General features: G+C 45.0%; 1 protein-coding gene across 1 annotated transcript in view; it reads right to left on the bottom strand.

The window, feature by feature from the left end:
- LOC116991480 (peptidyl-prolyl cis-trans isomerase FKBP8-like) overlaps nucleotides 1-13,730 on the bottom strand; it is a 67,642-nt gene extending 53,912 nt beyond the window's left edge. Inside the window, exons 1-3 of the mRNA XM_033050109.1 lie at nucleotides 13,265-13,730; nucleotides 11,282-11,451; nucleotides 664-752 (exon numbers count right to left, since the gene is read on the bottom strand). Coding sequence (XP_032906000.1) covers nucleotides 664-752; nucleotides 11,282-11,451; nucleotides 13,265-13,730 — 725 coding nt within the window. The remainder of the gene's footprint in view (nucleotides 1-663; nucleotides 753-11,281; nucleotides 11,452-13,264) is intronic.
- Between the last annotated feature and the right edge of the window lie 727 nt (nucleotides 13,731-14,457).

The following is a 14,457-nucleotide window of genomic DNA, read 5'->3' as shown; positions in this document are numbered from 1 at the left end:
TTATTAAATATGAATAAATTAAATATTTCCCAACTATATTAGCAAAACTTTCTGCATTAGTTTGTTACCCACAATTTGCTCAGTCAATGGTCAATTACATTCCATGATAAGCCCCCCATCCTGGATCTTTATAAGCAATTTGCTTGCTCCTTATGGGCCTGTCCCACTTACGCGACTTTTCCGGCGACTGCCAGCATCCGTTATAGGTCATTACAGGCCGCCGAAAATTTTCATCATGTTGAAAATCCAGTGGCGACCAGAACAAGGTACGACTCTTTAGGCGACTACTTACGATCCTACAGACTTCACCCCGCAACATGTTGCCAGGGTGTCGCCTGTATGGTCGTGAGTCATCTCCTCAGTCACCCAAAGAGTCGTAGCGTCTTTCTGGTCGCCGCTGAATTTTTAACGTTGAACATTTTTGCCGACCTGCAACGACCACTGACGGGTGCCGGCAGTCACCGAAAAAGTCGCGTAAGTGGGACAGGCCCATAAGTTTCTCAAAGCTTCAAGACTTAATAAAAACCAGATCTGAGACATATTGCATTTAATTGGCCAGAGACTTTATCTTTGTTCACGATTTCGACTTTGTAACATTTTAATGTCAAGAAACTTAGTTCCTCATTTGCTCTCAGAACAAGGTTCGATAAAGAGTGACCTTACCTCCCAACGTGACCGTAGGCATACTGTCCATCGGAAATTACAAGAGCAATCTCATCCAGTTGCATTGAGAACGCACAGTATTCAAGTAGCTGCAGCCAACGTGAAAATAACAATGCATTACTTGATGAAACAGGTTACAATCAATTCCAAGTTGTCAAAAGCGTACAATATTATTGATTATAATTATAACATTATAATTTGCTTTTGAATGTCAAAATATTCCTTAAATAATGAATGCAGGTTTGGCGTACTTTCCAGACAATGATAGATGGATGTGATCTATTGTCTGTGACCTGCCCGCCCCCATTTCTTGCTCAATGCCAAGTGAAGAATGATCACATACGTTCTCCATTTGGATGCATCTGTTTTCCGTGACTCTGAGTTGCCCCCAGACAACAAATGTGTCCCCCCCCACCCCCACCCCCCCCAATTTGAACCACAGCAACTCATTCACTTACCTTTACAGTTCTCTCCAGAGATGCTGCCTGTCCCGCTGAGTTACTCCTGCATTTTGTGCCTATCTTCAATTTAAGCCAGCATCTGCAGTTCCTTCCTACACAGACCTTTACAGATTGGGCTGAACTTCACAATCCTTGCCCTCAGCCTTTGCTTCAACTCTGAAGCAAGTTGACACTGAAGTTTTCTATCCCACCCTTCCACTTTTGAAATGTAACCTGGCTTCCTAAGTCTCTAACACCATTGTTCAGCCCACATCTCCCGAGTCATAGAGTCAAAGAGCATGAAAACAGGCCCTATGGGGTGTAGCATGGAACCTAGTCCCATTTCCACACATTTTGTCAATATCCCTGTAAACCTTTCTTACCCATGAAACTTGTCCAAATATCTTTTGAATGTCAGAGGAAGGATCCTGAACTGATACACCACCTATCCATGTCTTCCAGAGATGCTAGACTCATAAAGCTGGAGTAATTCGGCAGGGCAGGCAGCATTTCTGGAGGGGAATGGGTGACGTTTCGGGGTGAGACCCTTCTTCCTCACACCCCCTTCTCTCTGCCCATACAATAGTCCTCTCTGATCCTCTCTTCCAGAGATGCTGCCTGACTCAGTGAGTTACCCCGGCACTTTATATTCTCTGTAAGATTCCAGCTTCTGCAGTAAGAACACAAACTATTCTTTCTCTTTGCCACAATCTAGGGCTGTTTGTTTAGCTTTCACCTTCCTTTCCCTGGGTCCTCTGGATTCCTACCACACTACAAAGACGTACGTACAGGTTTGTAGGTTAATTGGCTTCGGTTTATAAAAGAAGTAAATTGTCCTAGTGCGTGTAGGATAATACTAGTGTACGGGGATTACGGGTCGGCACAGATTCGGTGGGCTGAAGGGCCTGTTTCCATGCTGTATCCCTAAACTAAGCTAAACTAGTGCAAAAATACTAAAGTACAATAACAGAATGTGTAAGAAGGAACTGCAGATGCTGGTTTACACCGAAGATAGACACAAAATGCTGGTGCAACTCAGCGGGACAGGCAGCATCTCTGGAGAGAAGGAATGGGTGTCTTTTCGGGTCGAGATCCTTCTTCAGAAGTCTGAAGAAGGGTCTTAACCCGAGACATCACCCAATCCTTCTAACCTCTATCCAGAGATGCTGCCTGGCCCGCTGAGTTACTCCAGCATTTTGTGTCTATCTACAATAACAGAAGAACTGAATGAGGTAGATATACAACTAAGAGGGTGCATCAGTAATAAAATCATAAGGTATTCTGTGTCTTGGTGTCGTTTGAGTTAAAGCTGTTGACAGCCGCACAGCAAGATCTCTCCTAATCCTCATCAGCTTGGGACATTAGATCCTTCCTGCCCAGTTTTGGATAACGTCCCTACCCACGATGATGAATAAAATGATATCTTCTTCCAGGGCCAAGCCAATAATGAAAAGGTACAGTGCATTTGAAAATCTTCCAAAAAGAACACAAAGTTCAAAAACTCTATTGATATAGGATGAAGAACTGAAATTCAATTCCATCTTTCATCTGCTAAAACATTTGTTGCAACGAATGAAGTGTAAAGGATTCCATGGTAATGCAACGAGAATTGGATAAGATCCCCCTGTGCTGAATCCAATCCAAAATATGCAAAGACCCACTGAGATTCTGTGACTGGAAAGTTGCAAATTTGAAATACGCTTATCAGAGTCATGGACTCGTACAGTGTGGAAACAGACCCTTCAGCCCAACTTGCCCACTCCAAACTACTTGCCCTATCTGCACTAGTCCCACCTGCATTGTTTGGCCAATATCCCTCCAAACCTGCCCTATCCATGTACCTGTCCAAATGTTTCTTAAATGGGTGACAACAACCTCCTCCGGCAGCTCGTTCCATACACCCACTGCCCTTTATGCGAAAAACGTTTGTATTAAATCTTCCCCCCCTCACCTTAAACCAATGTCCTCTGGTTCTTGATTCCCCTACTTCGGGCAAAACAGTCTGTGCATTCACCCTATCTCTGTGCATTCACCCTATCTCTGTGCATTCACCCTATCTAATCCTCTCACGATCTTGTACATCGCTATAAGATAACCCCTCATCCTCCTGTGCTCCAGGGAATAGAGTCCCAGCCTGCCTCAACCTCTCCCTGTAGATCAGACCCTCGTGTCCTGGCAACATCCTCGTTATCAGGCATCATGTTGCTGCTTCTCTAATGTTTATACCAGGCCAATTAGCCTACAAACCTGCACGTCTTTGGAGTGTGGGAGGAAACCAGTGCACCCGGAGAAAACCCACGTGGTCACAAAGAGAACATACAAACTCTGTACAGACAGCACTGGTGGTCAGGATCGAACCCGGGTCTCTGGCGCTGTAAGGCAGCAACTCTACCGCTGCACCACCGTGCCGGATAAACGTAGGCAGCAGTGGTGACCGTATCAGAGCAATTCCAACCCAAAATTTGAGATGTTTGGGCCTTTTGTCCTGTCTTGCAATGTATATGTGGGTGGTCAGAGTAAACAGAAGCCAGGCTTGATAAATGACTAAACCATGTCCCTCAGGCTAAGGCACATGTGAAGCCTGTTAAGAACTATTTGTGTTTCTGAATGTTCCTGTCAAAAAGTATTAAAATCATTAAAACCGCCAATAAATTTAACATTTTGAATTTACAGTTTCTTCAACGTTACGCACTTAAAATCAATTTTAAACTATTAAAAGCATTTACGCTAAATTAATTAATTGGGTAGCATAAATTGCTTAGTATTCGCTATTCGCCTCGGTTATTCACACTGCAGTCCAACCCATTGAGGTATGTGGACAAATTCCTTTTGGAGCAGAGTTAGTGAATGGCAGGTAGACACAAAACGCTGGAGTTTAACTCAGCGGGACAAGCAGCATCTCTGGAGAGAAGGAATGGGCAACGTTTCGGGTCGAGATACATCTTCAGACTGAGAGTCAGGGGAGATGGAGTCTAGGGATATGGAAGGGTAGGGTGTGAAAATGACAAATCAAAGCATATGATGATCAGGAAATGTAGCATGATTCAATGTTAGCTGAGGAGAAAGTGACAATGTGGCATACAATCAGTAATATTCAATCAGGAGGACAGTAGAACTGGTCGGAGAACCAGGATTGGGGAGGGACGGGGAAAGAGGGAAAGTAAGAGTCACCTGAAGTAACAGAAATCAATATTCATACTGCTGGGTTGCAATCTAAAGAAGGATTTCCCCCTCACTTGGTCACCGTGGCACTGCGCAGACCATCACATAAACCAACCTCCCTTCCTTGGACTCCATCTACCCCGTACGCTGCCTCAGCAAGGCCAGCAGCATAATCAAGGACGAGTCGCACCCGGGCCACTCCCTCTCCTCTCCTCTCCTCTCCTCTCCCATCAGGCAAAAGGTACAGAAGTGTGAAAACACATGTCCCATTCAGGGACAGTTTCTTCCCAGCTGTTATCAGGCAACAGAACCATCCTCTCACCAACTAGAGAGAGATACTGAGCTACTATCTACTTCATTGGAGACCCTCAGACTATCTTTACTTGCCATTTCTTGGACTTTATCTTGCAGTTTAGTTTAGAGATACAGCATGCAAACAGGCCCTTCGGCCCACCGAGTCCACACTGCCCAGAGATCCCCACACACTAACACTATCATACACACACACACACACACGAGGGACAATTTTACATTCATACCAAGCCAATTAACCTACAAACGTTTTTGGAGTGTGGGAGGAAAACGTAGATCCCTGAGAAGATCCACGCAGGTCACGGGGAGAACGTACAAACTCCGTGCAGACAGCACCCGTAGTTGGGATCAAACCCGGGTCTCTGGCGCTGTGAGGCAGTAGCTCTACTGGTATGCCACCGTGCCGCACAGATTATTCCCTTTATCATGTATCTGTGCACTGTGGGTGGCTCGATTGTAATCATGCAAAGTCTTTCTGTTGACTGGTTAACACACAACCAATGGTTTTCACTTTAGCTCGGTACACGTGACAATAAACTAAACTAAATCTATGACTCTATGACTGCAGAAAAAATAACATAAAACTCCCATAATATCATCGATATCATTCCAAAACCTATCCTCATTTAGCAGAGCATATGGCACGGTGGTGCTGCGGTAGAGTTGCTGCTTTGTAGCAGTTACAGCATCAGAGACCCCGGGTTCGATCCTGACTACGGGTGCTGCCTGCGCGGAGTTTGCACTTTCTCCCCGTGACCTGCGTGGGTTTTCTCCGAGATCTTCGGTTTCCTTCCACACTCCAAAGACGTACAGGTTTGTAGGTTAATTTGCTTGGTATAAGTGTAAATTGTCCCTAGTGCGTGTAGGAAAGTGTTAGTGTGCGGGGATCGCTGGGCGGCACGGACTCAGTGGGCCGAAGGGGCCTGTTTCTGCGCTGTATCTCTGAAGTAAGCTAAACTAAAAAGCCAAAAAAGCTATTTCTCCATAGGTTGTTGCAGTGACTGGTTGACTCCTGGCTCAGGAAAAGCATTTGATGTTTGTCAAATTGATTATCGATGTTGTTTAAAGGAGTAAAATAAAAACTTACATATGGATTGCCAACATCTCTGGAGGCATTTTGTGATTTTGGCCCCAAACGCAAAAATTCTCATTGATGATAGGAGTCAAGGCAAGTCCCAGATGAAACGTCTCCAGTGCAGTGAAATACAATCTGTGCGGCCAAACTGATTTCCATGGACGTTTAATGGATTCAGTCCAAATGCTTAATATCCAGCAACTCTGGCGAGAAGGAATGGGTGACATTTCTGGCCGATTTGGGTTGGATAGTGATATCCTTTTATAACTATCTTTAGATGCCTGTCACCTGAACACTTTTCAATCAAATTAGCTACATTTTTATGAATCCCAAAATGACTTTAGAGTTAGACATGGACTCTGGTTGACTTATTTTAAAAGATATGCATTGAATATGCTTAGTTCACCTGTTCAATCATCTTGCCAAAGAGGATGAGTGAGTGAGCCTGGTCTAATGTCTCTTTGACCCTGGACCTGACCTTGCTGTCATCTAGTGAACACTGATAGCATCAGGTACAAAGCTGCCCAGACTTTTCAACTTAATACAAGTCTTACTTCAATCATTCGCAGAAGTTGAGAGAAAAGTCAAGATATCCTGACTTAGTCAAGGTGGAAAGTCTTGACTTTTTCCATCAAGACTCGATGCTCTTCGTGGAAGACCATCTGCTGTCAGCTCGCTCTCCCCGTGACCACGTGGGTTTTCTCTGGGTGCTCCGGTTTCCCCCCACACTACACAGAGACGTGCAGGTTTGCAGGGTAAATGGTTCGGTAAAATTGTAAAACTTATCCCTAGTGTGTAGGATGGTGTTGGTGTGTGGGGATTGCAGATCTGTGCGGGCTCAGTGGGCCGAAGGGCCCGTTTCCACGCTGTATCTCGAAACTAACCTATCAAGTTATCTACCAAGAATGAAGACTGGTGCACACAGTGTTCTATCTGGGTCAAGGTAGAAAATCCCATATTTTCATAAGATGTGTAAAACAACCTTGTCTTTCTACGCGGACTGGCTTTCTTCATGACTAAGGGTTTTACTACATTGAGGTTTGCGATGCCTGTAGTTTGGTAGTTGTTGCTGCTCATTAAGGCAATTAACAGGGTAGCCTGGTGATACAGCCTGTAGTGTTACTGATGGTAGAGTGGAGTTACTGCCTCACAGCCCCATTGACCGGATTCAATGCTGACCACCAGTGCTGTGTCTGTGGAGTTTGCATGTTCTCCCTGTAACTGGGCAGATGTCCCTGGCTGCTGCAGTTTTATCCCCACATTGCAAAGATCTGCAGATTGATTGTTTAATCGGCCACTGTAAGTTGCACCTAGTCTCTCGGTGAATGGTGGAATCTAGGGGGACAATCTGAGTTTCCTCTGGGTGCTCCGGTTTTCTCCCATGTCCCAACGATATGTGGGTTTGTAGGTTAATTGGCCTCTGTAAACAGTCCCTAGTGTGTGGGATAGAACCAGTGTATGAGTGATGTGTAGGAAGGAACTGCAGATGCTGGTTTAACCATATAACCATATAACAATTACAGCACGGAAACAGGCCATCTCGGCCCTACAAGTCCGTGCCGAACAACTTTTTTCCCTTAGTCCCACCTGCCTGCACTCATACCATAACCCTCCATTCCCTTCTCATCCATATGCCTTTCCAATTTATTTTAAAATGATACCAACGAACCTGCCGCCACCACTTCCACTGGAAGCTCATTCCACACCGCTACCACTCTCTGAGTAAAGAAGTTCCCCCTCATGTTACCCCTAAACTTCTGTCCCTTAATTCTGAAGTCATGTCCTCTTGTTTGAATCTTCCCTATTCTCAAAGGGAAAAGCTTGATCACATCAACTCTGTCTATCCCTCTCATCATTTTAAAGACCTCTATCAAGTCCCCCCTTAACCTTCTGCGCTCCAGAGAATAAAGACCTAACTTATTCAACCTATCTCTGTAACTTAGTTGTTGAAACCCAGGCAACATTCTAGTAAATCTCCTCTGTACTCTCTCTATTTTGTTGACATCCTTCCTATAATTGGGCGACCAAAATTGTACACCATACTCCAGAATTGGCCTCACCAATGCCTTGTACAATTTTACAATTTTAAACCGAAGATAGATAACTCAGCGGGACAGGCAGCATCCCTAGAGAGAAGGAATGTTTCCCGGGACTTTCCCACTCCGCACATACTAGGGACAATTTACAGAAGCCAATTCATCTACAAACCTGCACGTCTTCCAGGCGTGGGAGGAAACCGGAGTACCCGGAGAAACCTCACGCAATCACGGAGAGAACGTGCAAACCCTAAGGTCAGGATCTAACCCGTGCTGCCCTAAAAGTTGCAAGTTGTGCGTGATGTCTGTGCTATGACTATTCAGATATAGGACTGTTGATAAAACTATGAAGTATGCATGAGATAAAAGGGATTCAAGAAATCCTTTGAAAGAATGTTTTGAGCATATTTTTCTTTCATGATTTTCAACGTGCCTGGCCAACTGCCCATTGCACTTGGCTTCTTGTTTCATGGTGTTAGAATGACGTCCCACTGTCTAAGGAGCACGAGAACAAAGATGCTAGGAGCTGGGCTGATATAAAAATCAAAGTGCTTATTAAACGTGGCCTTGGCAGAGGAAGATGAAAGAGCCAACGTGGCAAAGAGAGGGGGATTGTTGATCTGGCCCCGCTTGGCTTTGCACGAGATGTATGGAATCTGTGCCCAGGGAGTGCCAATGAATGTGTGTTATCGCAGCAGTGTGGAAGTATTGCCGGCCCTTGGTCAGGGGGGTCAGTGAGGCCGAGTTGTTTGAAGGTTTCCTGTGGCTGTGACCAACAACAGTTCCGGCAACGCAACAGTTCCGGCAAAACAAAGGAGTTGCTGAGTACATCTCCCTCCAGTTTCACAGAACACCTCGAGTAGAGTTACACGTTTAGAGATTACAGCACGGAAACAGGCCCTTCGGCCCACCGAGACCGCGCCGACCAGTGATCCTCGCACACTTACACTATCCTACACACACTAGGGACAATTTACACGTACACCAAGCCAGTTAAACTAGATACCTGCACGTCTTTGGAGTGTGGGAGGAAACCGAAGATCTCGGAGAAAACCCACACAGGTCACGGGGACAATGTACAAACTCCGTGCAGACAGCGCCCGTAGTCGGGATCGAACCCGGGTCTCCTTTGCTGCAAGTGCTATAAGGCAGCAACTCTATCGCTGCGCCACCGTGACCATCCAACAAGTGCTGGAGTAACTGAGTGGGCCGGGCATCTTCTCTGGAGAACATGGATAGAGTCGCGGACATGGAGGAATCATAGTCTGTGACTCTGTGCATGTTGTCCAGGGACAGATGACATTTTGGGTCGGTACCCGTCCTTAGACTGATGTTTATTTAGGCATGTGTAGGACTTTTGATACTTAGCTCAGAGATACAGAATGGAAACAGGACCCACTGATTCTGTGCTGACCAACAATCACACCAGGGACAATTTACCGAAGCCAATTCATCTACAAACCTGAACGCCTTTGGAATGTGGGAGGAAACCGGGGCACCTGGATAAAACCCACACAGGTCACTAGGAAATCGCGCAAACTCCGTACAGACAGCACCCGTAGTCAGGATCGAACCCGGGCCTCTGGCACTGCATCATTAGTTTTGACTGGCATCTCAGAGCAGCATTAAAATATTTGAGGAATGCTACAAGTGCTATTTTTGGGGTAAAATATTTAGCAGGATTCTTCCTGCTTTTCATTTGAATGCAAACAAATTCCACAGGGCGAGCATTCATAGAATATCCTGTGTCAGCATCAGCAGAAACAAACTGGTCATTTACATTACTGCAGTTTCTTCCAGAGTGTTCTATTGTCCCAAACAGAACAATGTCATTTGTACTAGCAACGGCACAACAGAATATGTAACCATAGTACCCTGTAAAAATCGAATACTTTTGTAAAATTCTGTAACCGGCACAGTTAGGGCGGCACGGTGGTGCAGCGGTAGAGTTGCTGCCTCACAGCGCCAGAGACCTGCCATCAATCCTGACTACGGGTGCTGTCTGTACGGAGTTTATACCTTCTCCCCGTGACCTGCGTGGGTTTTCTCCAGATGCTCCGGTTTCCTCCCACACTCCAAAGACGTGCAGGTTTGTGGGTTAATTGGCTTCTGTAAATTGTAAATTGTCCCGAATGTTCAATGATTCAGTAGTTCTTTTATTGTCACGTGTACTAAAGGCACAGTGAAATAAATGTTCTTGCATGAAGTTTAGTGTGATTCGTGCCATACATAAAGACAATAGTATGTCTGAAGAAGGGTTTCGGCCCGAAACGTCGCCTATTTCCTTCGCTCCATAGATGCTGCTGCACCCGCTGAGTTTCCCCAGCAATTTTGTGTACCTTCGATATTCCAGCATCTGCAGTTCCCTTTTGAACAGTATGTAGGATAGTGCAGGAAATGGAGGGATATGGATCATATACAGACAGATGAGATCAGTTTGACGGCATCTGGTTCGGCACAGACATTGTGGGCCGAAGGGCCTGTTCCTGTACTGTTCTATACTCTCTGTGATGAGGTGGGGCAGGTATGGTTTGACTGGAGTACAAAGACAACACATACCTGTTGCACCCAATGGCCAATTTGCATGTCTAAAATGCTTTATTTGTCTTGCAAATATGAAACTTGTCATATCTTTATCCCCTTGTTTGTTTTGATTTTGATCACAGTTTCAGATCCTTATCAAGTCCTATAAACTGGTATTATGTTGAAACATAGAAGTCACCCACAAGGAAGCCTTCATTTCCAAGAACCGACTGTTCCTGGAATTCCACATGATGGATAAACAACAGGTGATAAATGTAGACTACAGAACCAAAGGGAATTTCAACTCAGTTCTATTTATTAATTTCCATTTCCACGAAGATGTAGATTTTATAAATGGACAATGATCATATAAATAGAACTAAAATGTTGGGAATAAGGACCCTAAAACACATCCTTCAAAAAATATTAATTCTCATTCCGCTTCAGAGTCTACTGACTTTAATGTACAATTCTGGTTTCTAGGTTTTGTTTAGATGTTCCTCATTTTTTATTTTTAAATCAGGTGCAACAAGGATATAATTCAATGGATATGACAATGTGGTTGCAAGCATAACAATAAATGATCTACGAGGATGTTGCCAGGACTTGAGGACCTGAGCTAATGGGAGAGGTTGGGCAGACGAGGACTTTATTCCTTGGAGGGCAGGAGGCTGAGGGGTGATCTTGTATGTCATCATGAGGGGAATAGAAAGGATAGAGTCTTTCACCCTGAATCGAGGAATCAAAAACCAGAGGAAAGATTTGATAGGAGGCTGAGGGGCAACCTTTTCACTCAGAGGGTGGTGGGTGTATGGAACGAGCTGCCGGAGGAGGTAGTTAAGGCAGATACTATTGCAATATTTAAGAAACATTTAGACAGGTACATGGATAGGACAGGTTTGGAGGAATCTGGGCCAAACCCAAGCAGGTGGGACTTGTGTAGATGGGACATCTACTTGTGTAGATGGTCGGCGTGGGCAAGCTGGGCCGAAGGGCATGTTCCCATGCTGTATATGACTCTATGACACTATAAAATCGCAATAATGTGATTGAATAGAAATAAGACTGACCTTAATCACATCACCATCGCCGAGACGGAACGTTAACTTTGGGTCCCTGTCTATGATGGTTCCGTCTTCCAGAACTCCCAGCAGCTTCATGGTGACCTCCTGGCCAAAGGTGGGTCTGGACTCCTCCCCTTGCCCTTCCTTCAGGATTTGTTTCTGAAGAAGCCAATTGTCTGGAAAGTGAAGATGATGGAATGGTTCATTGGCATCTGTCTCGGATGCAGTCGCCCCTACTAAAGTGAAGTAGGTATTGAGGGAACCAAACTTGACTGGCTAGCCCAAACCCATACTGCAGGTTGCCCGACAATACAAGTGTAGAGAACTGCAGATGCTGATTACTGCCAAAGACAGGCACAAAGCGCCTGCGTGGATCAGTGACATTTTGGGTCGGGACTCCTCTTCAGACGAAACATATAAGTGTTTAGGGTTTGGACACACGCTAGAGGCAGGAAACATGTTCCCGATGTTGGGGGAGACCAGAACCAGGGGCCACAGTTTAAGAATAAGGAGTAAGCCATTTAGAACGGAGACGAGGAAACACTTTTTCTCACAGGGAGTTGTGAGTCTGTGGAATTCTCTGCCTCAGAGGGCAGTGGAGGCCGGTTCTCTGGATGCTTTCAAGAGAGAGCTAGATAGGGCTCTTAAAAATAGCGGAGTCAGGGGATATGGGGAGAAGGTAGGAATTGTGGATTGTGGATTGTGGATGATCAGCCATGATCACATTGAATGGCGGTGCTGGCTCGAAGGGCCAAATGGCCTACTCCTGCACCTATTGTCCATTGTCTATTGAAGAAGGGTCCCGACCCGAAATGGCACCCAATCATTCTCTCCCACTGAGTTACTCCAGCACTTGGTGTCTATCTTCACAAAAGCAACAGAGTTGTTCACATCTTGAAGCGTAACTATTCAGAATATTAGCAGCTGCTTACTCGTGACTTTGAAAATAATTTAAAAAATATGTTGTCAAAATCTCCAAGTAATGATCTGTAAACTTGTAAAACACCAGTTATATAAAACAGATTGTCCAGCATTTGCTGACTATAGAGGCCTCTGTGAGCTGACTAGATGTGGCATTCACCTACATAAAGGCACCGGCCACTTTTAAACAACTTAGTTGGTGGAAAGGGTTACACGGGACTCTGAAGTCATTAAAGGCTCCCCTTTCAACTCTTTTTAGTTTAGTTTAGGGATCCATTGCCGAAACAGGCCCTTGGGCAGACCGAGTCCGCGCCGACCAGCGATCACCCATACACGTGCTCTATCCTACACACACTAGGGAAGTCAATTAACCTATGAATCTGCACGTCTTTGGAGTGTGGGAGGAAACCGGAGCAACCACGCGGTCACGGGGAGAAGTACAAACTCCGTTCAGACAGCATGGAACCCGGGTTTCTGGCGCTGTGAGGCAGCAACTCTACCGCTGCGCCACCGTGCCGCCCTTTACCATATTTAATGGTAAAATTGTGAGCCGTGCAAACATAACAAACACTGATTTAAAAATCCTGTCACCAGATTCCAGAGAAATGAAGTCACAGAAATATAAATTGTCTCGTAATTAAAGAAAATGCCCCTTTCAAAATTAGACTCATGGAAAATGTTATTCACCATTGAAAATGTGTGTTTACTCCTGCGTTTGAGAACTTCCAATGCTTCCTGCTAACAATTAAAATGACCCAATGCTTTATCTATTTGTCAGGGTTCCAGAGAAATAAAATAATCATTTGAAAAATGAAGAAATTATACTTTTGTTAAACATTGTAAACTATGGTAAGAGAACATCTTTAATCACTTGTGATTTAAAATGTTATCCCAGGCTTTCCTTTTTCAATATAATTTTTACCATTTAAACAATTGGCTGATTTAATTTGTGCATTTGGATCCAGATGTTGATGTACAGTTTACTGCTATAGAAAATGGCCATTTCTAGCTTTAAATGAAGATGAAAGCCAAATTACCCACTCAACAGATCAAGGGGTCAGTACTTGCCTGTGATGCTAATCCAGCTCTGGGAGTGACAAGTATTCTCACAAGTGCCGACACAACACTTTCCAAATCCGTCAATCTCAAAGAATGGAGCCAGTGAGTCATCGGCACCTGAAGCCCGTAGTGTGTTGGGCGGCAGCTGGAACCTGACGGCTTTGCACAACCGTCCAACTTTGTCCACTTTCGTTTGTTCTGCCTCTTCGGGTCCCGCTGACCCCATGTCGGACTCCTTCATGGTTTTCAATGCTGCGCCGTCAATGGGCTTTGGACCCTCGGACCACGGCGCTGCAAGCGTGAGATGCGGTTTATCCCTTTCGACAGCCATGGCCTCGCCATCTGGACAGGCTTTTTGTCGTGTACATGTCTGAGTCTTTTCCTCATCGACCCAATTATCACCCGACTCGTTATCCTCCTCCGCCAAAGCCTCGCCATCTGGACAGCTCGACGGATGCATCCAGTTGAAGAACATTTCAACAAACCGACCACTCCTTCCTCTCGCTCACTTGCTCCAGACTCGTAAAGTGTTGGAAGGTAACGCTCAGTTGCAGAGTCACTTGGAGGCCATGTTCATTAGTCTCCTGTTCACAAACTAAAGCCACACAATGTGAGAAAGGGGCGAACTAGTTCAGCCGACAGACCAACATATACTCAGCACAGGCAGACAGCGATACACACACCCGTGAAGAGCTAAAATGGTGTTACAAGTCCACCAAACAATGCCAGTAAGGCTCCTGCAGGGATAATCTCTGCAGATTAGAATGGGAAAATCCTGTCTACAAAGTATCAATCAAAGTTAATTATGTCAAGCAACCCATGATTCCTTTCAGTTTTAAAAGAACAATTTTGGCTAAAAATAATTCCAAGTTTTGTATAATCGACATGGCAACTGACCCTAGCAGTATCTTTGATGGTTGCAATATTACTATACACCTCTAATGCTCTGGAATGAAGACAGGGTTTCCTGCCATTGCCCTCTGTAAGGTTATTCTATACTTGCAAAAGCCCTGTTAGTGATGCTGGGTGATTGTCTCTTAGAACTGCATGTGAGATTCCAGAGGCAACAAAGGTCTGGAGATTTATAGACCTTTCGGGTCTGAAGGGTCTCGACCCGAAACTTCACCTGTTTCTTTTCCCCAGAGATGCTGCCTGCCTGACCCACTGATTTACTCCAGCATTTTGTGTCTGTCTATAGTCAA

The sequence above is a fragment of the Amblyraja radiata genome, chromosome 34 (assembly GCF_010909765.2).
Source record: "Amblyraja radiata isolate CabotCenter1 chromosome 34, sAmbRad1.1.pri, whole genome shotgun sequence".
Taxonomy (NCBI): domain Eukaryota; kingdom Metazoa; phylum Chordata; class Chondrichthyes; order Rajiformes; family Rajidae; genus Amblyraja; species Amblyraja radiata.
The sequence above is the reverse complement of the archived record's forward strand: the minus strand, read 5'-3'. Positions and strand labels throughout refer to the sequence as shown.